Raw genomic sequence first — 24,589 nt, 5'->3', positions numbered from 1 at the left:
GTAAGGAAACGTTTTTCTCCTCTATGTGTCAATCTTAAAAACACAAACACAGACGGGAGAATTACCCACAACCCCCTGAGTGTGGTCACCTTCAAGTCTCGATAGCATTCAGAACGCTCCTCATGTCTCTACCATGAAGAAATTAGTTTCCTCCAGTATTAATTATGCAGTTATTTTGCAGCCGGTGTGAATGCACCTCTCTCCCAGCATTTTTTTTTTGTCCTGACAGCTTGGGTTGCGATTGAAAAGCTGCTGCATTAATGAATCCCAAACAATTAGGGGGCTCTTTTGTGTGAGAAACACACACATGCTTCGCCATGTCTCCTGACAACCTTCAGCTCTCCAGCTCCAGCTGCCTCAGAGTCAGGCTCAGCATGCCGCCGTGCACGTGTGTGTCTGTGTGCGTGCATGCCAGAAACACACAAACATGGAGGGAGAAAGAGCCTCTGCCTGCATGATTTAACATTTGTTAGCCACTCAGTGTCTAGTCAGCCCTGTCCGGCCTCCAGCTTCCTTTCTGTGTGTTGGTCAAAGCTGTTAGTGTGTGTGTGTGTGTGTGTGTGTATGTGTGTGTGTGTGTGCGTGCTAAAAAAAGTAATTTGCTCATATTCCTCCTCATCTCAATGTTTTCTTCTACACACTCGGACTTGCGCAAAGTCGTGGACAGGATATCTGACGTTTGCATCCTTTTTCTCTCCGTTACGAGAACAGGAAATATAAAATATAAAATGCTTCTACCCCCCCCCTTCCCACCCCATCCCCACACCCCGTCCTTCACATCCTCAGCGTCGCCCTGAAGACGAGGATCTTCCTCTCATGCGTCCCTCTTATTCAAAATCAAACATTCGAGGTGAACAAACGTTTTAGACTCCAAACGACGAGCCGAGTGTCGGAGAGTTTGGCTGCAAAACTTGGATTTTAATTCAGACCAAAGAAGAAATTCTTCTCAAACGAAAGTCCAAAACATAATTTGTGTAAAGAACCGTAAAGACTAGAAAAGAGTAACCCTTATTTTTATGTAGGGATGCACGATATTATCGGCATGGTATCGGTATCGGCTGATATTATCAATAAAGTTAAATATCGGACATTGGCCATTCCATCAAAATCACACCAATATAAAAGGTGCTGTTTATATATACGTATGTTTAAGGTGCTGTTTTTGTATGACAACCCAGCGATAAGGATGTCTGCAGCGCCAGCACGTTATGACGTGGCATCAGTTATCAGCCAAATAAGTTTTAACATATCGGATATCAGCCAAAAATTCAATATCGTGCATTCCTAGTTTTTATGTATTTAAAAAAAATTAATTAAAGAAAATGTGCACAAGTTTAGAATACACATCCTAGGATGTACGAACATATCTGGGTCCATATAAGACCTAGTTTAGGTTTGGGTCTGGGCTGCGGTCCGACATTTGAGAACCCTTACCATAAACTCTGGAAAAGCTGAGCTACATAAAGTTCATTACCAAGAATGTGAGAAAGTGTGTGCGGTTAAAAATCTGTACAATCTGTTTAAATTCCCCGACCAAGCTGGGTCCAAATTGGACTTTGTTTGGGTCTGGATCTGGTCTAAAAAGCCAAACACCTCATTTTAATTTTAAGCTTCAAATGATCCAAATTTGAAGCAAAGCATTTTGGACTCAAAGCAACAGAACATGTCACGTGCGTTTGTGTAAATGTGTTTGTAGTCGTCGAGATCGTCGCACACTCCGGCACGATCCAGATTCTTTACAGACGGGCCAGTTTAAAACATAAAAACTAAATACAAAACACAGCTCCGACCGTCTGCTCGTGTCATTGATGAGGATATCACTCTGAGAATAAATAAAAGCTGATCGGCGCTCGTGGCGCTCGCTCCTTATGGGATCAACTCACGGATGCAATTAACTTAAATCTGTCTGTGGAAATTTGATTGACTGCAACAAACAACAAATTAATCCCCCCTCGGCGGCATCCAAATCTGGGGGAAAACGCAGGCGGTGCAGTTTGTCAGAGCCGAGGAAGGACTGGAGCAGAGTGCAGATTAAAAGTCTTCCTTCGCTGGAAGGAGTGCACGTCGCCCACCGCCTGTCGGGCCACAGTTTCAGGCGGAGGTTACCTCGTGTTGAGAAAAGACGAAGCTGTGGTCGTCTTTGTGTCGTTGAACTTCAACTTCCAGTTCTGTTGAGGAAAGTTTGCAGCTGAGTGGGAAGCACCTCTAAATCTGAGGCCCTGGTCCTTTGACCACTCTGGTTCAGACAGAGGTTTTGTCTCAAGTGGAGTACCTCAGGGCCGTGTTGGTAGGTGAAGAAAGAAGGGAACAGGAGATCGACAAGCAGATCAGGGCGGTCTTTACCGGTCGTTCTACGCGCCAACCCTCACCTAAGGTTACGAGCTTTTAGTGGTGACTACGAAACTGAGATTGTGAAAACAGGTGACCTAAATGAGACCCTCCGCAGGGTGGCCGTGCTCAGATTTAGAGACAAGAAGAGGAGCCCAGAGACTAACAATGCTCCTGCAGAGACTCAGCTGAGGGGTTTGGACATCTGGTTCATTCCCTGTGGAGGCGTTTAGGGCATATCCTTCCAAGAGGAGACCCTCCCTCCAGGAGTGAATGCTGTGAACAGTGAATGCTGTGGCCGGCCTCCTTCCAGGAGGGTCTCCTTCATCAAGGATAACCACAAAGATGACCGTATCTCTCACCTGGCCTGTAAACGCCTTGGGGGACCCCTTTGGAAGAGATGGTGACGGTTTCTGGCCAGAGGACGCTGCCCATTCAGCTCAGATAAATGAAAGACAAGTTTCATTCAAATCCAAGATGTTTTGTTTCAGACAAACACAGAGGCACGGAGCAAAAACATTATCGCCGCTTCGCCTTTGGCAGACAAAAAGTGGGTGAGGAAGAGTGAGTGCCTCTTCTTCACTCCAGGATCTTGGATTTAATTATTCGCCTTCTGGAGGCCAGCATTAATATTGAAAAGGCATTTGCAGATGTCACTTTGTGTTGCGTAGAATGAAAGGAGGGTTTCAGGCGGGTGTGTGTGTGTGTGTGTGTGTGTGTGTGTGTGTGTGTGTGTGTGGTGGGGGGGGGTTAAGTGAATGCTGTGGCCGGCCTTTTTTTAAGTTGGGGGGGGGGGGGGTTGCAGTCGTTTATCTTCGTATCCACTAGCTGACGCTGGCAGGGCGGGTATTTATACATATTCAGCATATTCTAATGACATTCAAAAGGCAGAGTTTGGCGTCTCGTGGCGGAGGAGGACCTTGAAACGAGCACAAAGAGCTTGTACAGCTCACCATTAAGGTGCCGTGGAGGCCTCAGAACCACAGCCGGTTCTGTTGGGCTCAGCTGCCGAGCCTTAAACTGACCCCACGATCAGATCCTCCACACTAGATCAGAAAGCACCGCACCTCACTTTGACAATCTCATCTGCAACACTTCTGCTTTCCTTGAAGTCATCACTTTTTTCTTTTGTGCAGCTCACGCAGAGGTGTCGGAGCAGACTCACCCCCCACACACACACACGCACACTTTTTTTTTTCTGGAATAGAAATTGAATTTGCATGAAATATGCTCGCACTAAATTGCATCTGACTCCGGGAGGAGGTAATACGCGGCAGTCGCCCCTGCCAGGAGTGATTGTGCTCAGGAAAACGCGAGACGATGATGATGATGTTGATGAAGTATTCTTCTGCGCTGAAATTGAGCGCCGAGAGCGCGGGAGGAGGTTTTACACCTTCTGTTCCCTGGCGGAGGTTATCCAGATCTGTTGTTCTGCGGCACGTTCTGGTGCTCGTTTTGAACGTAACAAATGTTAACTAGACAAATAAAGCAGGTCTGCACCACAACAAAGACGTTAACGGTGCGAACGCCGAGTCACTTTTTATTGTTTATACGTTACTTACAATCAACCTACTTCTGCATACTTTGTGCTATTTTAGCTGTTTGTACATCAAAACATTAGGCTCATTCAGGAGATGGGCGCTGCAACGTTTATTCTTTGTCACTTTTATACTTTAAGAATTTTTTATTTATTTATTTACATATATTTTCTCCATAAAAACATGGAGATCTCTACATTTCTTTTTTCTTTGTAACCTGCTTTTACTACTGTCTCTGTTTCTCAAGCTGTTTTTGGCTTTTAGGCACTTTTTTGGTATTTTGCTACTTGTAGCTTTTAGTTAGCATTGTTATAAATGCTTTTTTATTGCTTTATTGGTAGATTTAATTAGCTGTTTTCTACTTTTAGTTAGACATAGTCTATATCCAGTTTTTAGCTAGACGTCGCTTTTACTTTCAGCTAGTGTTTTACACCTTTTAGTGTTCGTGTAGTTTTAGCTTTTATCTCACCAAACTACACTTAAACCATTGGAAAGTCTCTACAATTGGGCCTTGAAGGTTTTATACTAAAAGCCAGTCAGATTTCATCACTGTAATATTTTAGCTAAGTTCTGTATTCTAGAATTTTCCAATTTTATAAATTGCAATTTAAAAAAAATTTGATCTTCAGATGTTTAAATGGACTTGCACCCAGACCATTAAGCAATTACACAGAAATTGCAGGACTCCAACAGATCTACCAGAGCGGCTTTAAATGGCAACTGTTCCTTTTTGTAGAACAACTTTTGCTCAAAGTGCTCTCTCTGTGAGAGGATCCACAATTTGGAGCTCACTCCAAGTTAATTTAAAGTCGGTAACCAGATTCAATATGTTTAATAAACACACTAAACTCTGGCTGTGTCAAAAACAGCATTGCACTCATGCTTAATGTATTTTATTATGTTTTTAATCCATTTGTTTTATTGTGTATGACTCTTGTTTATGTTGTTAATATTATTTTTAATTAATTTACTCTTGTTTTACCATTCCACTTCCTAGTAGTATCTTAGACGTCCTGTTTATAAAAGCCCATCTAGGGACAAGTGCTACAATTAGCTAATGCTGTAAATGCCATGATACAAGCACAGGACTGCTGCTTTATTCAGTTTGTCCATCTTGTTGTGTGTCAGTCCATAAACAATAAATAAATAAATAAACTATCTTTACTGCATGTAGGTTTTAGCTTGTCTTTGATGTATTTAGAATTTAGTGTTTAGATATTTGTTAGCTTTTAGCTATTGTTTTAGCATGAATAGACCACCTCTTGCTACTTTTAGCTTTTAGCTACATTTTCTACATTTAGTTGTTTTTTAGCTAGCTGTTGCAACTTTTAAATTTTAGCTAGTTTGGTGGTACTTTCAGTTTTTTGTTAGCTTAGCCACTTATAGCTTTTAGCTATCGTTCTGATTATTTTAGCTGTTAGTATTTTTGTACCTTTTAGATTTTAGTTTAGCTAGTTTTGCTTTATTTGCTACTTTAAGCTTTTAGCTAGTGCTTTTCTCCTTGTAACTATTGTTCTGCTTATTTTAGCTTTTAAAAGTAAAAAAAAAAAACTTCAGCTAAGTTCAACTGTCATTCAGCTCACGTCATTCATTCTGTACGTTCACAGAAAATTATTTCTCCAGTCTACACATAAGTGCACTATCAGTTCAGTTTTCAGAGAAAATAAATTTAACATCAGGTGAAATAACAGCCGAAAGAAAAAGAAAGTTTTCTTTGAGTGAAAAGTTCAATTTTGAATAAATTCTTACTCAAACAGAAACGGTCTGTATTTAATTTTCTGTCCAGTCAGGTGGATAAAAAGTGACACCTTCAAAAGGTTTTAAAGTATTTTCAGTTTTTTACCCTGTCAGTTTTACAAGAACCAAGAAAAAATGAATTGTGGCCGATGTTTCCTGCCTGTAACAATAAACAAACAGAACAAACAAATAGGATAATTTATGTCAAAGAGCTAAAACAAAAGGTGAAGAGATGGAAAAAAATAATAATTTTGAAGAGGAAATATTGACCAAGCTCATAGCATGTGTGCTGTTAAGTAACAAGTTAATTATCTTTAAACAAGACAATAAAATTGACTTAAAAATGCAAAATAGTAAAAATGAAACGATACTATGTCAACAAAACCTGACATGTAGTGCAGAACTAGGATCAACAGAGGAGGAAAGTGAAAAGTTTTTGGTTAAATTTCTAAAAACGTTGTTTCTAACTTCAGCACTAACCCTAAATATACGTGACTGTCGGGGTTTACAATAAACAATAAAGTTTACAATAAATAATAATAATAACAATTATAATAATCCAACCTTACATTGGATTAGACTTGTGTGTAGCCAATAAAACCACTCTAATTTGGATAAATTAGGTTTGAAATGCGGTGAGAAGGAAGGTAAGTGGGATCATGCCCCCCATGGTTGAGTTGGAACCAGGGCTCCAGATTGACTAAATCTACCTCTGGCTGGTGGCATGAAATTCAAATATCATCTAAAAACAAAGAAAACGTTCATTAATTTAAATTCTGTTAAGTTTATTATCCTCCTTACGACCTGATCTGTCTGTAGGAGAATAAAGTTTGAGTTCCTTTTACTGTTTTCATGTTTGTTGAATGTGAAGTTGTCGTAGCTCCCGCTGTTTGCGCTCATGTTGTGGGTTTCTCTGTCCAACACGTCAACACGTCCTCCTCTGTTCTGCTGCAGGCCGTCTGTTTGGAGCTGCAGGAGAGACGCCCTTCATCGGCTCCACGTTGTCAAGTGCCTTCCCTCTGGTCAACCACCCAGCCTTCGGAGCCCTGTACACCGCCGGAGGGGGCCGGCCCGAGTTCGGAGGTCTGGGCTCCATCGGGATGTCGGCTGCTCTGGCTGCCCACCCGCAGTTAGGAGCCCTGTCCGGTAAGAAGACGCCGTTTTGCCTTCTGAGCAGCGATTGAGGGAACGGTGCGTTTTCTAAAACCTTTCCGTGTTTTCTCAGATTGGTGGAGAGCTGCTGAAGCTCACGGACGGGGAGCCGCCGCCTTCCTCCCTTCTTTCTTCAGCTTCCCTCCGTTCTTCGCCCCTCACATTCAGCCCAATCACAGCACCGCTCCCGCTCAGATCAGGACCCCCGGAAAGAACAGCCACGACCCCCCTAAAGGTACTTACCCACCATCCAGACCGGTCTTTTCACTCCCACAGTGTTTCTTCTGAATCCACTTTACCCTGTGAGGAGATTTTCTCTATTTTCAGATGGATTTAATGACTTCAGCACTCACTGTTAACTTCTTTCCCTCGTGTTCTGTCTCATAATCTCTGCTCTTTTAATTTCACACTATCTTTTAATTTATCTTTTATTATGTAAACCGCTCATGTTGGGCTTATTCTTGTTGCGGACCGGCAACGTTTGATGAGATACATGCATAAATCAATATTTTTATTAGCCTCGTTTCTTTCTGTGCTCAGTTCCAGATATTCAATTAGCCCTCGTCGCACAGTTCTCAGAAGAGATTAAACCGGGTCCTAATGGTTCTGTGTTTTCAGGGGTGAATGGAGCAGTGAATGGCAGCGGGGTCTGTCCTCCCACCACACAATCGGTGAGCTATTCTGCGAGTTCGGCTCCGGTGCAGGCGCTGACAAAGCCGACCAAAACCTCAGACCCGTCCAACAGCCACCGGAGCAGCCCACAGAACGACCCTGCAGAGGAAGTGAAGACGACCGTGAAACCGAAAGATAAGGTAAAGTCTGAGGTTTGAGGTGGACGCGTTACAGTCAGAGGACACAGAGACTGGACTGTAAAGTCAAAGTCAGATTTATTTATAAAGCACATTTAAAACAGCAGATGTTACCAAAGTGCTTCACAATAAGATCAAGGCAGTAATTAAAGACAAAATAGCAAACAAGAAGTAATTAAAAGCATCAAAAATAAAAACAAAAAAGGAGACCGGACTACAAGAGACGGGGCTGAAGGAGACTGGACTGTAGGAAACTGGACCAATAAAACCTGAACGGAAAGAGATGGGACTACAAGAAACTGGACTTGAAGATGCTGGACTTTCTTTCCTCGTATTCATGACAAATTTAAACCTTTTATTTTTTATTTCAGAAATTGCGGAAGAAACCAACAGGCACATCTTTGGTCAGCAGCAGTGAGTCAGGCACGTCCTCGGACAGCTCGAGTGATGGGTCCCTCAGCAGTGACCTGGAGGACCTGGCTGAGGACGACGAAGACGATGATGAGGATGAGGACGATGAAGATGAAGATAAACAGAGCGAGTTATCAGACTCTGAGAAGCGAACAAAGAAGAGATCGAAGGTAAATGAGAAATATATTTCCTGCAAAACTGCAGCATGATGCTGAATAACTGCTGAAAGTAGCTAAAGAACCTAAAACTGAGTTGTTGAAGCTAAAACAAGCAAAACACTAAAGTTAAAAATACCAAAACACTACCAATAAGCTAAAGGTAGAAAAAGGCTAAATAAAATTTAAAGTAGTAAAAAGCTAGCTCAATGGAAAATATAGTGAAACACTAGCTAAAAGGTAATGTAATTTAATTCATTTCAGTTTATTTATATAGCGCCAAGTCACAACAGGTCATCTCAGGACACTGAATTCAATTAGTAACATTCTTTATCTAAGGAAGGAAGCCAGCAGATTGCATCGAGTCTTCGTCTCATGAAGCAAAGGGTTAAGTAGAAACAAAAAGTAGCAAAAGGCTAGGTAGAAGAAAAATATAGCAAAACAGTAGCTTAATGCTAAAAACTGGGTAAAGGTTTAGAAAACACAAGCTACTTATTTTAAGTAGCAAAGGGCCAACTTAAAGCTAAAATGGCAAAACCCTAGTTAAAAGCAAAATATAGCAAAAGTCTAGCTAGAAGTTTAATATATCAAAAGGGTAAACTAAAGGAAAAACAAAGCTAAATCTAACTGTAGCACAATTTAAAATAATTTTGTTGTCTTTCAGTGCAATGACAATAAAGCTTATTCTGACAATTTCAGGTAAAATCTCAGTCTCAAAATGCTATCTCTAAGCTTAAAGTTGCAAATCAATAGCTAAAATCTCAAACTAGCTAAAAGCTCAAAGTATCTTAAGACAGAACTATTTCTGAACTGGTTTCCTGAAGCATATTTTTTAAAGAGAACAACAATTTAGAAAGAACTAGAGATATTTTTGTATTTCAATGAGCAAAATATTTATAAATACAATTAAATATTTAAAAATAGTATGAAAGTTACACAATGCAAAAGTCACAGCATCTCCTGAATGAGGTGAATGTTTTGATTTATGAACAGCTAGAAATATCTTGGTAGAAAATGGCGGCGCGCATGACCACGGTGGCTCTTAACTCTCGAACAAACCTGGCTAGCGGCTGCTCTGCTCCAGCTGCAGGACTGTTTTGCAAACACAGATTGGAGCATGTTCGAACAGCAGGACCTCCAGGGTTTCTCTGAGTCCACTCTAACCTAAAATCTCAACCTTCCACTGCCTCAACAACTATAGGCCTACAGCGTTAACACCAGTGGTTGCCAAGTGTTTTGAGAGACTGTTGGCACAGCACATCAAGGACTGCCTCCCCCTTGCCTTTGATCCTCATCAATGTGCATACAGAGGAAATAGGTCTTCTGATGATCTACTGATCTCTACTGCCCTCCACACTCCTCTGACCCACTAAGAAGTCCCTAAGTAGTTCATCGGGATGCTTTTTGTCGACTTTAGTTTGGCTTTCAATACTATCCTTCCCAACATCCTGGTCGACAAGCTGGCTGCACTAGACTTACCCCCTCCCACACTTGAGGACTTCTTTACAAACCCTCCTTGGTCTGTAAAGATTGGTGCACACAGCTCCTCCATCTTGACGCTCAGCACTGGCTCCCCCAGGGTTACATGCTGAGTCCAGTCCTATTCACCATCTTTACCCATGACTGCACTCCCTCTCATCCCACCAACACCATCATCATATTTGCAGATGACACCTCCCTGGTGGGACTGGTGCAGATGAGTCGTCATATATGGACGAGGTGCAGCGTTTGGCAAAGGAGTGTGCCAGGAACAAAATGTCACTCAATACCAGAAAAACCAAGGATGTGGTCATGGATTACAGGAAGAGCAAGGCTGCTCCTGACCCGCTCTACATAAATGGTGACAGTGTGGAGAGAGTCCCCCACTTCTAACACTTTGGGACTTACATCTCAGAGGACCTTTCCTGGTCAGTCAACACCACATCAGTGGTTAAGAAGGCCCTGCAGTGAATCCACTTCCCGAGAGTACTTAGACGGAACAACTTGGAGACTAAGCTGCTGATAGCCTTCTATCGTCCCACCGTAGAGAGTGCGCTGGCAAACGCCATTACCATGTGGTACGCTGGCTGCACCACTTCTGGCTCCACCACTTCTGGCTCTACCACTGCTGGCTCCACCATTGTTGACAAGAAGAGGCTGCAGAGGGTGATCAGGACTGCTGAGAGAATAACTGGCTGTCCTCTCCCCTCCTTCAACGATATTGCCAACCCCCGCTGTCTCTCCAGGGCAAAGAGGATCCTCCAAGACCACCTCCATTCTGGACACCACTTACTCAGCCTGTTGCCCTCCAGAAGAAGGTACAGAAGCATTAAGAGCCACACAAACAGATTCAAAAACAGCTTCTTCCCATGGGCCATCTAAATACCCATTAAACTCCCTGCGTGCATCATTCCTCTAGTGCAACATGTTTGGTCACATTCAATCATCGATACATGCAGTACATTCAGTCTGCTTTCACTACCTCACCGGTATTCTTCTGTCCAGTACGTCTCTGTGTTTTCAGAACCGATATTTATTTTGTGTATAGGTCCGAATTGTTGTTTGTATGTATGTTGTTGTCTCAGTATTTCTTTTTAATCTTTTTAATCTTTTTAATAGTCAGTTGAGGCGCCTTCAGTTTCATAGTTCAGGCTGTTGAAGTTCAAGTTCGAGGTTCTTGTCATTCGCATCGCATGTGCTACATGAGGTGGAACGAAATTGTGTACACAGGGTCACAGTTACATCCAACAATAGCAAAAATATAAATTGTAAAAAGAAACTGTACTAAGGATCTAAGATATAAACTAAGAAATACGCTAAACACTAATAGTGCAAAAACAATACGCCGAACATCAACAGCATGAACATGAGTGTGTGTGAGTAGATGAGTACGAATGAATAAACTGAATGAACTGTGCAGCGACAGTAAAGACTATTCTGTTCTAAAATAGCACAGAGTTTACAGAAGTAGGTTGAAGAAACGAATGGAAACATAAGAACAGGAAAACAACATGTTTGTAAATGTGCCAACGTACAGAGTGAGCTGGTCATTCTAACGATTCTGGATTTCATTTCTCTTGTAGGTTCTGAGTTCCGGCTCTGGAACAGGAAAGACTGACAGACCCTTCCTCTCCAGGGAAATCCAGGACAGAAGAGACCCCCAAGCCAAGAAGGTGTCCTCCAACCCCCCAACCCTCGTGCCCCTTCCCTGTTCCGTTTCCCCACCCGTCTTGACCCAGACCTCCCCGCTGCAGAGCTCCAGGTCCCGGACCGAGGCGCCGCAGCAGCACTTGAGCGTGATTCAGTCCACCGGCCTGGCTGCCAACCCCAAGCCCCTGGCGCTCCTCACCCAGCCCCGCAGGGAGTCTTCCCCGTCGTCCTCCCCCATCGCCCTCACCACTTCCCCGAGAGCGTTCTCCAGCACCGCTTCTCCCAAACCCCCCAAACTGCTGCCCTCCTCCTCACCACAGCACCTGCCCCTCTCCCTCTGCTCCTCGCCGAAGCCCCTCTCCGTCCCCTCTCCGCCTCGCTCCACCCTGCTGGCGTCTACCTCCCCAAAACCTTTCGGCTTGACCTCGTCGTTAACGAGCGCCCAGAAAACCTCGCCGAAGCTGCCGAAGCACACCGTGCCCAGCGCCGCCAAGTCCAACAAGAGGAAGCTGCTGGAAGCGTCTCTGGCTCAGATCAACGAGTTCAGACTCAAACAGGTAGGCCGTAACAGAACTTTAATGTCGTTTCTAACCGTGTTCACACAAACGACTCAGCAGTTAACTCAGTCGGCTGCGAGAAGTAATTACAGCCGAACATTTAGTTTCAATGAGCGAAGTTATCCCAGTAAATGGTCTGTAATAAAAATCTGCTCTGAAGCTGAGTGGAGTTCAACCTGCAGCTGCTTGTTTACCACAAACGTTAGTTTAATTAAAAATAAGTCCTGACGGCTACAAGGCCTCCTGTTCCAGGGTTCTCCACATCAGAACACAACGACAAAAAAAATATTTATAGCAAAACCATAGCTAATGCTATAAATACATAACCGTAGCTGTAATTTGCAAAACTTTATCTAACCGCTAATGCCAGAAAAACATTAGGCAAAACCTTAAAACAGCAAAACAACAACTAAATGTTAATAAAAGATCAGTAGCCAAACCTTCATTTAGAACAGCAGTGACTTGAAGGTAAAACTAGAAAAACAAAAGCTAAAATTAGAAGAAGAAAAAAAAAAAAAAACAGCAGCTAACACCTAAAACCAGCAGAACAGTAGCTAAAAGCTAATATTAGTCAAACAATAGCTAATAGCTAAAGGCAGAAACCAGTAGTTAAAAGCAAAAACCAGTAAAACAATAATTAAAAGATAAAATTTACAATCAAGCAGCAGCCAGATCTAAAATTTGCACAGTAGCTAGCTTATAAATAATGAAACCAAGAGCTAAAATAAATAAATAAATAAAAAAAACAGAAGCTAATATCAACTAGCAGAACAGTAGCTAAAAGCTAAATTTAGCAAAACAAAAGCCAACTGTTAAAGCCAGAAAAAACATTAGTTAAAATCTAAAACCAGCTAAACAATAGCTTAAAGAAAAAATTAGCTCAAACACATTAGCCAAATCTAAAATTAGTACAATAGCTAGAAGCTAATATTATGAAAAACAAGAGCTAAAACTGCAAGAACAGTAGCTAATAACTAAAACTAGCAAAACAGTAGCAAACAGACAAGCAAACAAAAGCAGTAATTAAAAGCTAAAACCAGCAAACAGCTAAAAGATCCAATTTGCTAAATAAATAAACTTAAGTAGCCAAATCGAAAATTAGTATAATAAAAGCTGGAAGTAAAATAAAAAACCGCAGCTAATACTTACCAAAGGTAGCTAAAAGCTGAATTTAGTAAAGCAATCCTACACTCTACAATTTTCTTTTCATTAAACCAAAACATTAAACGCTAAATTGACTAAGATTTTGTTGATATTTTCTGGGTTGTTAATATAAAAGTTTGATACGTTTACTCAATTTACAGTTTACTTTATAATGATAATTAAAATATTTGCCTGCAGTTTTAGCTCTGAGTCTCAGAAAGGATCAATACTTTGTGGAAATGTAAAACACTGATACCAGTTTATTTTGCTCATCAAGTTTATCATCACACTTAATAGTAATTTACGTTATATCACACTCTGTTAAAGCTTATCAGCTAAATCCCTTCAGCATCAGTGTGTGAAGCTTTGTAACTTCCGTTTCTCAAACCCAGCTCCAGAACCAGTCACTGACCACAAACGTACTGTCTGTTTCTTTCTCTGATCAAGATTGCGAATGAGGTAATGGCTGTTATATCAAAGCAAGATCTGGTACATGTGAAGATGTATAAATAAAACTGCATTGCTCACGTTTTTTAGAGAACACACAAGAATTCTTGGGCTGCGTTTCCATTCCATGTGTTCTCTCCTTCTGCAGAAGAGAAATAAACCTTGCTACGTGTTTTTTAAACAAAGTTCTCAGTCTGCTAAATTTTATTGAACAACAAAGTTTGATAAAACTCCACAATTTAAAATACCCATTTCAGTAAAGCTAAAAATGTAAAGTTGAATATTTTGAGAAGTTGCTTGTCACTCTGGGAAGGGTCAAAGGTCATTTCCAAACTATCTGGAGTCTATCCCCAACATTTCAGACAGCTGACACAGGAGATTCACCCTGAAAGTCAGACCATGCAATGAGCTCCATCTCAGACTCTACAGGTCTCTGTTAGCAGGTCAAAGGTCAAAGGTCATGGCAGGACAATTAGAAAAAGACTGAACATGGTTAGCTTGTTTTAGGTGTGTCTTATATTATGGTAATTTTATATTGAGCTTAAAGCTCAAGTCTAAACCGATTTATAATAATTGAATATAATTTATTTCTGCTCATTTCACACAGTCTAATTACTTCTGTACTTATTTTTAGTAAAAAAAATAACTAACTCACATCTGTTTATTTAATTGTTTTCATATTTTCCTCCTTTTCACTGTCTGTTTGACTAATTTTTAGATTTTAGACTTTGCATTCTTATGATTTTTAGACTTCACATTCTTATGATTTTTAGACTTCACATTCTTATGATTTTTAGACTTCACATTCTTATGATTTTTAGATTTTTATTCCATACATTTTGTGTTTCCTTCTGTCTCTCTCTAAATGCTGTAACGTTGATAAACCTTTAATATATTTCTCACATGTAACTGAAGTAAATTTAAGGCTTCAATCACAGAGTATTATTGAGAAAGTCCCTTTAAAGATGCAAAAGTCCTTTTTTATCGCCTGAAGACACAGATTTGTCTTGTTTTTCAAAGAACAGCAGGATAACGGATGACCTGAACTGGTGGATATGAAGTTATTTTGTGAAAATCACTTCCTCTTTCCTGTTTCAGCAGAGCAGAGAAGTTTACGGCGAGCTGAATTCCCCCTGTGGTTTCAGCTCCGTTACTTTATTTCATGGTGTGTGAAATTGATTTGTTTCCATCCAGTTGAGAGTTCAACTTTAGAGTCGAACCTCCCTTTGCTTAAAACTTAGACCGAGCCAAACTTGTCCCAAAAATATAATGACTAAACGAGCCAGGAGACGATAACAGCGGTGCAGACAAGTGATTACAGTTTCAGAGATGATGAACTCCAGAGAACATTGTTTTGTGCTACAGTGTGAATGCTGAGTCAGCATTTAGTGGCGGGTTTCTGAGCCTTTTAGTTTTTAAGCAAAATACTTTGGTATACTTGGAGCTATTTTAGCCGTTCTTGTATCAAAACGTTCGGCTCATTCAGGAGATGGCTGCTGTGACTTTTTTTTTTAATTACTTTTATACTTTTCAAAATATTTAACTTTATTTACAAATATTTACCCATTAAATTACATTACTTTTAGCTTTTTCTAATTTTTTTTTTTACCCCCCCCCCCCCCCCCTTTATTTTTTTTCGCTATCCTTCTGCTACTTTTACCTTTTAGATAGTGTTCTGATGTTTTTAGCTAGCACTTTATTACTTTCACCTTTTGGTAAGCTTTCTGCTACTTTTGACTTTTAGCTATTTTTTCTGCTACTTTTGACTTTTAGCTATTTTTTGTTTCTCTAACTTGTTTTGCTAGCCTTTTGCAGCATTTAGTGTTCAACTAATATTTTGCTGCCTTTAGCATTTGATTTGCCCTTTTTACTTTGAGTTTTACTAAATCTTTGCTAATTTAGCTCATAACAAGCTGTTTTCGTCTCTTACTGCTATCCTTTTGCTGCTTCCATTTTTTAGCTCCTTTTGTTGCTTCTTGCTAGCACTTTCACTTTTCAGCTAGTGTTCTGCTACTTTTGACTTTTATCAATTTCTTGCTAATCTTAACTGTCTTGCTAGTCTTTTTCTTCATTTAACTTTCTGCTAACATTTTGCTACCGTTAGCATTTCATTAGCCTTCTTTTAAATAAATTTTAGCTTTCAACTACGCTTTTGCTAATGTAGCTTATAACAAGCCATTTGCTACTTATCTCTGTCCTTTAGCTGCTTTTATCTTTTAACTCACCTTTTTGCTGCTTTTAATGAGTGCTTTTTTACTTTCACCTTTAAGATAACTTTTTGTTTCTTTTCCCCTTTAGCTACTTTTTGTTACTGTTAATTGTTTTGTTTGCCTTTTGCTACATTTAGCTCTCATTTAATATATTCCTACTTTTAGCATTTGATTGTGCCCTTTTTACGTTTAGTTTTTACCTACAGTTTGGCTGTTTTGTTTGCTACTTATTGCTATATTTTAGCTACTTTTATTTAGCACTTTATTACTTCCCCTTTCAGTTAGCTTTTTGCCACTTTTAACTTGATTGTTTTGCTAGTCTAATGTCACATTTAGCATTTAGATTTTAGTTAATTTTCTACACTTAATTTTACCATTTACAGTAACTTCAGCTTCTTCAGCAAATGTGTTGTTAAAGACTCTCGGCTACTACTACATCATATTTCAGCTTATGTCTGTAAAATTGACTGAATTGTAGCCGTTTGTTTTTTTCTAACGCCAGTTGGCTGTGGTGGCCATCATATTTTTTATTTTTTTATTTCATTGGGTGATAACTGTTAGAGCTTATGATTTTAGATAATATGGAATATAAGTTTGTCAACCTGACGCTCCTTTGGGGCGCCCATGTCTGACTGGATGACAAACCCTCCTTCATGAGTCTAATCGTGCTAACCTCGTTTTGTCCCCCGTCCCTGTCTCTCCCTCAGATGTCTCAGTCGCAGACGTTCCCAGCCGAGCAGAAGAAGAAGCAGCAGCAGGGTCCAAACAAGACACCCAAGAGGACGTCTCTGTCTTCGCCGCCGCTGCCGCCAGCTCCGCCTCTTCCCCCTCTTCCCCCCCAGAACAATCACTCCAACCTCTTCCTGTCGAGCGCGCTGCTGGGTCTCCCAGAACCCCACCACCCCAACGGGGTCATCCAAAGCACCACTCAGGACGCACCTTTGGCCCTCATCACCAAACCTCGCAAAGACCCCGCCTCCCGGGGCAGGTCCCCCCAGCTCAACCCGGACGCCGGGTCCATGCCCGTCAACCTGAGCACGGGGGCCAGCCGGACCCAGGCGAGTACCCAGGCTGGCCCTCCTCCTCCGTCACAGCCTCCAACTACCTCACCCCAAGCCACAGGCCACGGATCCAGGAAGACCAAGACACCCCGGAGTAAAGGACAGACCCTGGGTCTGGGTCAAGCGGACCCTTTAGCTGCCTGGAAGGGCTTCTCCCAGAACCATCTGGTCCAGTCTCTGGTTGAACTGTTTCGAGGAAGCGAGTCCGGCATCGGGATTCCTGGGGTCAGTATCCCAGGAGTGGGAATTCCTGGGATGGGAATCCCCGGAACCTGTAACCCCACGGCTGCTCTTCCAGCCAACAAGGAATCTGACGACTCAGGAGACGACGAGGACGAGGACGAAGATGACGACCTCGAAGAGGAGGATGAAGAGGACTCTGAAGACAGCCTTTCAGGTGGGTCCTGTAAATATTTACATCTAAACAATAAACAAAACGAGGAAGAAATACAGTGAAGGCTGAGCGCTGAATGACAGCTGAAATTTGCTGTAGAAGCTGAAACTAAGTTAAAGCTTACATCTAAAAGAAGCAGAAACTAGCTAGCATCTAAAAAAACGATAACTAAAAAACCTAAAGTAGGAATTGTTGGCCAAGTCAAAAGTAGATAAATGCTAGCTAAAAGTGGCAAAACACGGGCTATAAGCCAAAAGTAGCAAAGGCTAAGTAAAAATTAGCTAAACTTTATCTACAAGCTACAAGTAACAAGAGCATTGCTATAAATAGCAAAACCCTAGACAAAAGCTAAAAGTAGCAAAATATTAACTTAAAGTGAAAAACATTAGATAAAAAAATAGAAGCAGTAAAAGCCTAGCTACAAGTATCAAAACACTAGCTAAAAGCTAAAAAAAAAGTAAAATGGTAGTTATTGGCCTAAAGTAGCTAGATGGTAGCTAGAAGTAGCAAAACATTGGCTATAAGTCAAGTAACAAAGGCTAGTTAAAGTAAAAAGTAGCAAAACATTAGCTACAAGCAAAAATAATCATAACGATAACTACAAGCTAAAAGTAGCAAGGGCATTGCTAAGTAGCTAAACACTAATCAAAAGCTAAAATTAGCACATTTTTTTTACTTAAAGTCAAAGCATTAGATAAAAAATAGAAGTAGCAAAACACTAGCTAAAAGCTGAAAAAGTAAGATGGTATCTACAGGCCAAAAGAAGCTAGATGGTTCCTAGAAATAGCAAAGCACCTGCTAAAAAACAAAAATAGTAATGCTATCTTGATGTAAAAAGCAGCAAAACTTTGGATAAAAGCTAAAAGATTTATATTTGTAGCTACAAGCTAAATGTAGCAAGAGGGTTGCTATAAGTAGCAAAACACTAGCCAAAAGCTAAAAGTAGCAAAATGCTAACTTAAAGACAAAAGTAGCAAAACATTAAATATAGGGTAGAAGTAGAAAGCACTTTACAGCTTATGTTTTAAATGTGCTCTTTAATGGGGCCCCCACCCCCGCGTTCTCTTTTCCATACTTTTGTCTGTTTAAACAGATCTCACTTTTAAACGAGACTCCGAGGCTTATTGTGATTAATCTGTATAAATAAAGGTTGAATGAAAAAAGTTGACTTGACTAGAAAAACTAGCTAAAAGCTAAATGTAGCAAAATACTGGGTAAAACCTAAAGTAGCAGAAGGCTAGTTAGAAGCAACAAACAGTTAGCTACAAATAGTAAAAATAAATAAATAAATAACAAATGGCTAAGTAAAAGCTGAATTAGAAGATGGCTAGCTAAATGCTAAGAGTAGCAAAAGGCTAGCTAAAATATAAAAGTAACAAAATGTTGAGTAAAAAGTAAAAGTAGCAGAAGATTAACTAAAACACAAAGCCAAAAGCTATCTCAATGTTGAAGTAGCACAAGGCTCGCTAAAATCTAAAAGTAGCAAAATCTGAGCAAACATTTGTCTACTATCTGTAGACTTTTCAAAAGCAACAAAAAACTAAAGTAGAAAACAGCTAGCTAAAAGCCTAAAACAGCACAAGGCTCGCTAAATCTAAAAGGAACAAAATGGTAACGAAAAGTTAAAATCAGCAAAAGGCTTGCTCAAAGCTAAATATAGGCAAATACTTGCTTAAAACTGAACAACCAAAAGGCTAGCTGTAAGCTTAAAGTAGCAGTAAAGCGACCTCATAAATGACAAAATGTTCCAGCTCGTGTTTTCAGTGTGTATTGAGGATAACTCTCAGCTACTACCACACCAAATTTAGCTCAAAGTCTGTAGAATTAGCTGAGTTATAGCCATTTGTGTTTGACAAGATTGCAGTGCAGTAGCAGCCATCTTGAATGGGGTTGACCCCAAATGTTTCTTAGTTGTAGCTGTACGTACACAGAAGATGTTATGAGGGTTATAATAAAATCCTTCCTGTGGTTGATGACAGATGCTAATAAACAGACATGGGCAAAACCATAAAACTGCCACTACAACCATCATGGTGTCTTTGTTCAGAATTTTTTTATTTTTTAATTCACGTTTTAGAGTCGGACAGCAACTCAGACAGCGACATTTCTGGGAAGAAGGTGAAGGAGTTGAAGCAGCTGCCATCCAGTTCATCCAAGAAGGAGACAACCTCCCATAGGTTCACCAAAGGTCCAGAACTCATGAACACCTCAGCCAATCACAACGCCACCAGCTGCTCCCCCCTCAACCTGCAGGTCATCAAGAGTCCCACCACAGCCACCAGCTCCAGTGCCTTGGCCTACCACAGCTCTGCCGGCTCCTCCTCCTACAGCCTGGCCTCTCCGTTAGGTGGGTCTGATCCTCAGGACAGGGTCAGCTGGGACTGGTTGAATCCATCTCAGCTTCTGCCACACCAAACTTTAGCTTAAAGTATGTTAAACTGACTGTGTTGTAGCCACTTTTGTATGTGCTAAGGCTAGCATCTCCCAGGAGATTAGTTGGTGACTCAGAATAGCGAGAAGACGCGCAGAATTTTGTTGCATTTTTGCTGAATTCTGAGATTTTGAGACCAAACTAGCAGAAACCTTACAGGCCCGTGACGTAACAATAAATGTTTACTTTAAGTAGCAAGAGGGAATTAAAAATCTACACCAAATAAAAGCCTTGGTTATAGAAGGATGAGATGGTTTGGATAAGGGAGGGCAGCTGGGGGTCAGAACATATATAGGGGTGGCCTTTTGCCTCCTTCGGTCCCCCCCTTGGTGGCACCCCTGGCCTCAGGAATGTTTTGAGACATTTTGGAGACTTTTTTTTTTTGCTTAGTGCCGTTTGCCAACTATACTCCAACAGCCACAGCAACTGGCTTAAGGTTGATTAGCTGTAGCGGCCATTTTGAGCTGAACTACTTTTGTTGTAGTGTAAAAAACAAAAAAAAGCTTGTTTGTTTAAGGAAACTGATATATCACTTTTAAATAACTAAAAATAACACACGTACACCTTCCTAAATCAAAAATACGATGATAAATGTGTTTCCAAACCAGAGTACAAACAATAAAAATGTAAATGAATTGCAGCCGTTTTTAATCTCGATAAAGCAGTTTTATACATTTTAAATAACTGGGTTTATTAAAGTAACTTTATGCTTTGGTCAGTAGAAAAATGTAAATAAGCTCACATTTTCAGCTGATTAGGTGCAAAATAAAGAACATTTGTGACAGTAAAAAGAAAAAGGTCAAACTATAGGAGTTTTTCTTTCAGTAAAGGCGTTGGTTTCAGATAAAAAGAAAAGGTTAAGAATCAGTAAATTGTGTTTTATATCTGGCTCCAGATAACTGAAAGCAGTCGACGAAACATTTCAGCTAAGTCGGCTGAAATAATGCAGAAGCAGCGCGTCCAGTTTGTCCACTCTCACCTCCGTAACAATAAAACACGATGCTGTAAGTGAAAGTCGCCGTTTCCCTTCTCAGTGACACGACTCAGCAATAAAATCCCCGTAATTCGGTTTAGACGTTGCGTTTTATTTGACAGAACCTGCGTCTCCACCGAGGAGTGGATGAACCTGCACCGTTAACGGTGCACTCGGTGTGGCCCAGTTTATTTTTCAGTCATCACTCGTTATTTTAGTTCGTACACAAGCGAATTCTCAGAATCTGGAGTTGAGCTGGTCGACCGCGAGCTCCCATGAATCACGAGGCTTTTCACAGCAGATCGCTCAGCAACACGCTTCAGGAATGAAGGTTTGCCGTGTTGCCAAAGTCCACGCCCGCCGTCCTCAGGTGGGGGAAGAAGGGTTTGTTCCGTATGAAGGGCAGGAAGGAGGCAGTTTGTTGCCACGAGTCAACCGCAGGTCCTGCAGCGGCATGCCCAGCAGCCCTGACTTGTTGTTTGGCACCGGACCAAGGTTCACTTCCGCTGCTTTCAGGGAGACTCAGCCGGATCAGAGAGAACCAGGACAAAGGTGTTGCCCTGCCAGGAAGTTAAACATTTACCATTTTCTGCTCGTTTTCTTACTCCTCCATGCCAATCAGGCCTTTATCTGTGATGGAGGATAACAGCCAGAGGTGAGGCCAAGTCAGGGTTATACAAGTCCCAAGTCTTTCCTCTCAGGTCTCGGGTCAAATCAAGACATTCATGTCTGAAATGAAGACATCCGAGTTTAGTCCTGAGTCAAATCCTTTACCTCATGTCTAAGTTCCAAGTTCTGAAATGTCCCCCGCGTCCTTCTCTTCTCGTGTCTTCCTGTCTGTCTTTTTTGTTTTCTTGTTTTTTGTCTTTTTGCTGCTGCTTCTTTGTCTTCTTCTAAAACTTTGGCTAACTTTGAAAGTTCAGCTAATATTTAAGTCACTTTTGATTTTTTGATTTGTTCATTTTAATTATTTTTTGTTGTCCTCTGTCGCGGAGCGAGGAGGGGGACTTGGAAATACCCTCCGTCCGTCCATCCATTGCTCCGTGCATGTTGTGAGCATTATAATTTGAAAGATAGTTCAGGTACTACCTTCCATTTTGGCATGTGGTTGCATCTAGGCCAAAGGTCCTTATGGCAAACTGGGTTGACACATCAAAATCCAAGATGGCTGCTGACATATATACCGTATTTTCTGGCGTATAAGTCGCTCTTGAGTATAAGTCACATCAGTAAAAAAAAAAAAAAGCATCATGACGAGGAAACAAACATATATAAGTTGCTTCGGCGTATAAGTTGCATTTATTATGCATCACCGCTGACCTGTTGTGTTTATTGTGCGTTTATTAAATGGGCAAAGCAGCTTCATTTCACCTGAGTGGCGCGGTGCCATCCATCCATCCATCCATTCCTCCATCCATCCATCCATCCGTCCATCGTGGCCAGAGCTGCTAGCTCTCCAGCGTTCCTCCGCCTGCACCAGCTGAGTGAAGTGAACGCGCACGGGAGGACTCGCTGTTGCAGTTCAATTGCATTGTGAATTTGGAAAAAAAACATATAAGTCGCTTCTATAAGTCACAGGACTGACAAATCTGTGCAAAAAAACTGCAATTTATACACCTGAAAATATGGTATTTATGTAAATCGACCATTCCAATTATTTGTGGACACTCTACTTTCTAGCGCTTTTATATTGCTCAAAATGATAGTTTCCTTGAACAATTAGGGTGGTCGGAGAAGATTCATGAGTTTAATGTTTAATTAATCTGTTTAGATTAATCTGCACTGCCTTGGAAAAGCGAATAAGAAACAAACCACAGCGTAACTCTTATCCACTTGAATATCTTGCACCAAAAACATTTAGGTTTTCTTGCACTCTCTGTCCTGTTCCAGAAAACACTCATCTGGAAAACGACAAATAGTTACTGTTAAAATCCCTCAGCGACAGGTTACATCGGCGCGCTGCTTGTTTACCTAACTTTTCCTTCTTTAGCTGTTACTCTGCTCATTTCAGCTTCCTTTCTCCTCTTTTAGCTCAGATCTTATCAGCAGAAGTTAAACAGCATTTTTTTCTGTGTTGTTTCTGTAGTGGAGTGAGTTTTCCTCAGGCTCATGTTTGAACCGTTTGTTTGCAGGTTTGGGGAAGAGGAAGAGGGTGATGGACGAGAAGGGGTTGACGGCTCCTCTGGAGTTGGGGTACGTGCTCTCGGCTCAGCGTCAGAAAGCCTGTTTGAAGTGATTCGGTGTGAATTTGTGGCGTGACAGCTGAAGGTGCACTTTATGGTGTTTTTGTTTGTTTCTAGGTGGCGGCGAGAGACGAGGATCAAATCAGTGGCCGGACGCCCGCAGGGCGAGGTGGCGTACTACGCCCCCTGCGGCAAGAAGCTGAGGCAGTACCCCGACGTGATGAAGGTATCCGAGTCTCTGCGCTGCAGTTTAGTCTCATCAATAATCCAGAAGCAAATGTTTGTGGGCAAACTGATGAGCGGTTCAGTTTGTAACGAGATCGGCGTTTTCTTCCGGACAACGTGCTTCATGATTCATGGCTCTTTTATTTTTAATAAATGCAAACTGCTCCTCCGTCTTGCTCACAGAATTGCTCGTGTATCAGTGTTTGTTATGAATTGTGTATGCTCCTGCTTCAGCTGTGCTCCACCCCCACCACCCCCACCCTGCTGTCTGTGATTCTAATAGTGAGAGCTCATGTTCTTAGATTCCCTCGCTGCCACTTTATTCACCCCCTCACCCACCCCCAGCCCCACACAAAATGACAACGCTTACTTTTGGGATGCACAACTTTGGCTCCGTTTGTACACATTTTTTTTTTTTGTCTAATCTTTATTTGTTTGATCAAAATCTGAACCCTTTGATTGAAGCGCTGCAGGTAAAAACAGTTTCCACTCATTCAGCAGGCAGTAAAAGAGCAGCGATGCCAGAGATAAATAGGAAAGGGCCTGAATTGTGCATCCCAAGGTCAGAACCATTTTTCTCTCCTGAGAGCCTTTGCTCTCAACCCACCCCCCCACCCCCACCCCCCACCCCCGTCCTCCTGCTTTTAAAATGATTAGCAGCTCTGCTCAGATGCACTCTTAGCATAGACCTCCTCCAGTCTAGTGCCTCCCAGTTGCTTTTCAATGTCGCTAAAAAAATTTAATGTTCCCTGCCTAAACCAACGCCAATATCATTTTCTCTTCTGTAGTATCTATCCAGAAATGGAATAAGTGGCATCACGCGTGATAATTTTAGCTTCAGTGCAAAGATAAGGGTTGGTGACTTCTATGAAGCCAGAGAAGGACCCCAGGTGACTGCCTTTCATCTCTCTCTGTCTCTCTCTGTCCCTGATCCCTGTTCATCTTTTCATGTAGCAGCAGTCAAAGCTTCATGCTGCAGTCGCTCTCAGAGCACAGAGAAATCAGCCCAGACCCTCAGTAGTCTGAGTCCACAGAGCTCTCACTGTGCATGACGACATGTAATAATCAGTAACCTTACTTCCACAGGTGACCACTCGTTCATGTGTTAATGTGCTCTGAAAAGTCCTCAGCCACACTGTTTTCTGTTTATTGCACGACGCTGTGAAAGGCTGCTGATCGTGGGCATGTTTGCTTGTCTGTTAGCAAAATATCTCATGACGGTTTAAGATATTTGCCACAGCCATTTGACCTTAAGGTCTCACGGGGCGGGAACTTGATGGAAACTAGTTGGTGACTCAAAAAAGAGAAAACAGGTCTCTTTCAGTTGTAGTCTCTGAATTCTGAGAGATTATGACCAGCGAGCTGCGTGGCCTTCACAGCAGCAGCTACTGTCAGTTTTTTTTTTTTTGTGCACAGCTTGCAAAACTGTATTGGTGGCTGTGCACATTGTTTTGTTGCGAAAAAGTCTCCTGTATGTCTTGCAACGTTCGTCAGGGTTCTCAAAGTCCTGTTGCTGAGGCTCGCCATCCAAGTTTTGAACATGTTCTCAATATCTGTGCAACAAATGTGGACACAAGTTAGACTCGGACTTTAAAAGTAAATCTTGGATTCGTCTCAATGTGCCGTCTCTATGCGTAAAAAAAAAAATCACTATTGAAAATTAGGTTACCAGGTCAAAATCCAAGATGGTCGCCACAATATATACA

General features: G+C 41.4%; 1 protein-coding gene across 1 annotated transcript in view; it reads left to right on the top strand.

Moving 5' to 3' along the window:
* Positions 1-24,589, top strand: part of LOC119425546 (bromodomain adjacent to zinc finger domain protein 2B) — a gene marked incomplete in the record, with an annotated part of 115,598 nt that overhangs the window by 77,880 nt on the left and 13,129 nt on the right. Inside the window, 9 exon segments of the mRNA XM_037693076.1 lie at positions 6,558-6,749; positions 6,829-6,990; positions 7,374-7,567; positions 7,936-8,145; positions 11,193-11,816; positions 16,324-17,074; positions 19,149-19,418; positions 22,608-22,668; positions 22,776-22,884. Of these exon segments, the coding sequence (XP_037549004.1) occupies positions 6,558-6,749; positions 6,829-6,990; positions 7,374-7,567; positions 7,936-8,145; positions 11,193-11,816; positions 16,324-17,074; positions 19,149-19,418; positions 22,608-22,668; positions 22,776-22,884 (2,573 nt within the window).

The sequence above is a fragment of the Nematolebias whitei genome, chromosome 2 (assembly GCF_014905685.2).
Source record: "Nematolebias whitei isolate Nwh7 chromosome 2, NemWhi1, whole genome shotgun sequence".
NCBI classification, from domain to species: domain Eukaryota; kingdom Metazoa; phylum Chordata; class Actinopteri; order Cyprinodontiformes; family Rivulidae; genus Nematolebias; species Nematolebias whitei.
Note: the sequence above shows the minus strand (reverse complement) of the source record. Positions and strands in the feature narration are given on the sequence as shown.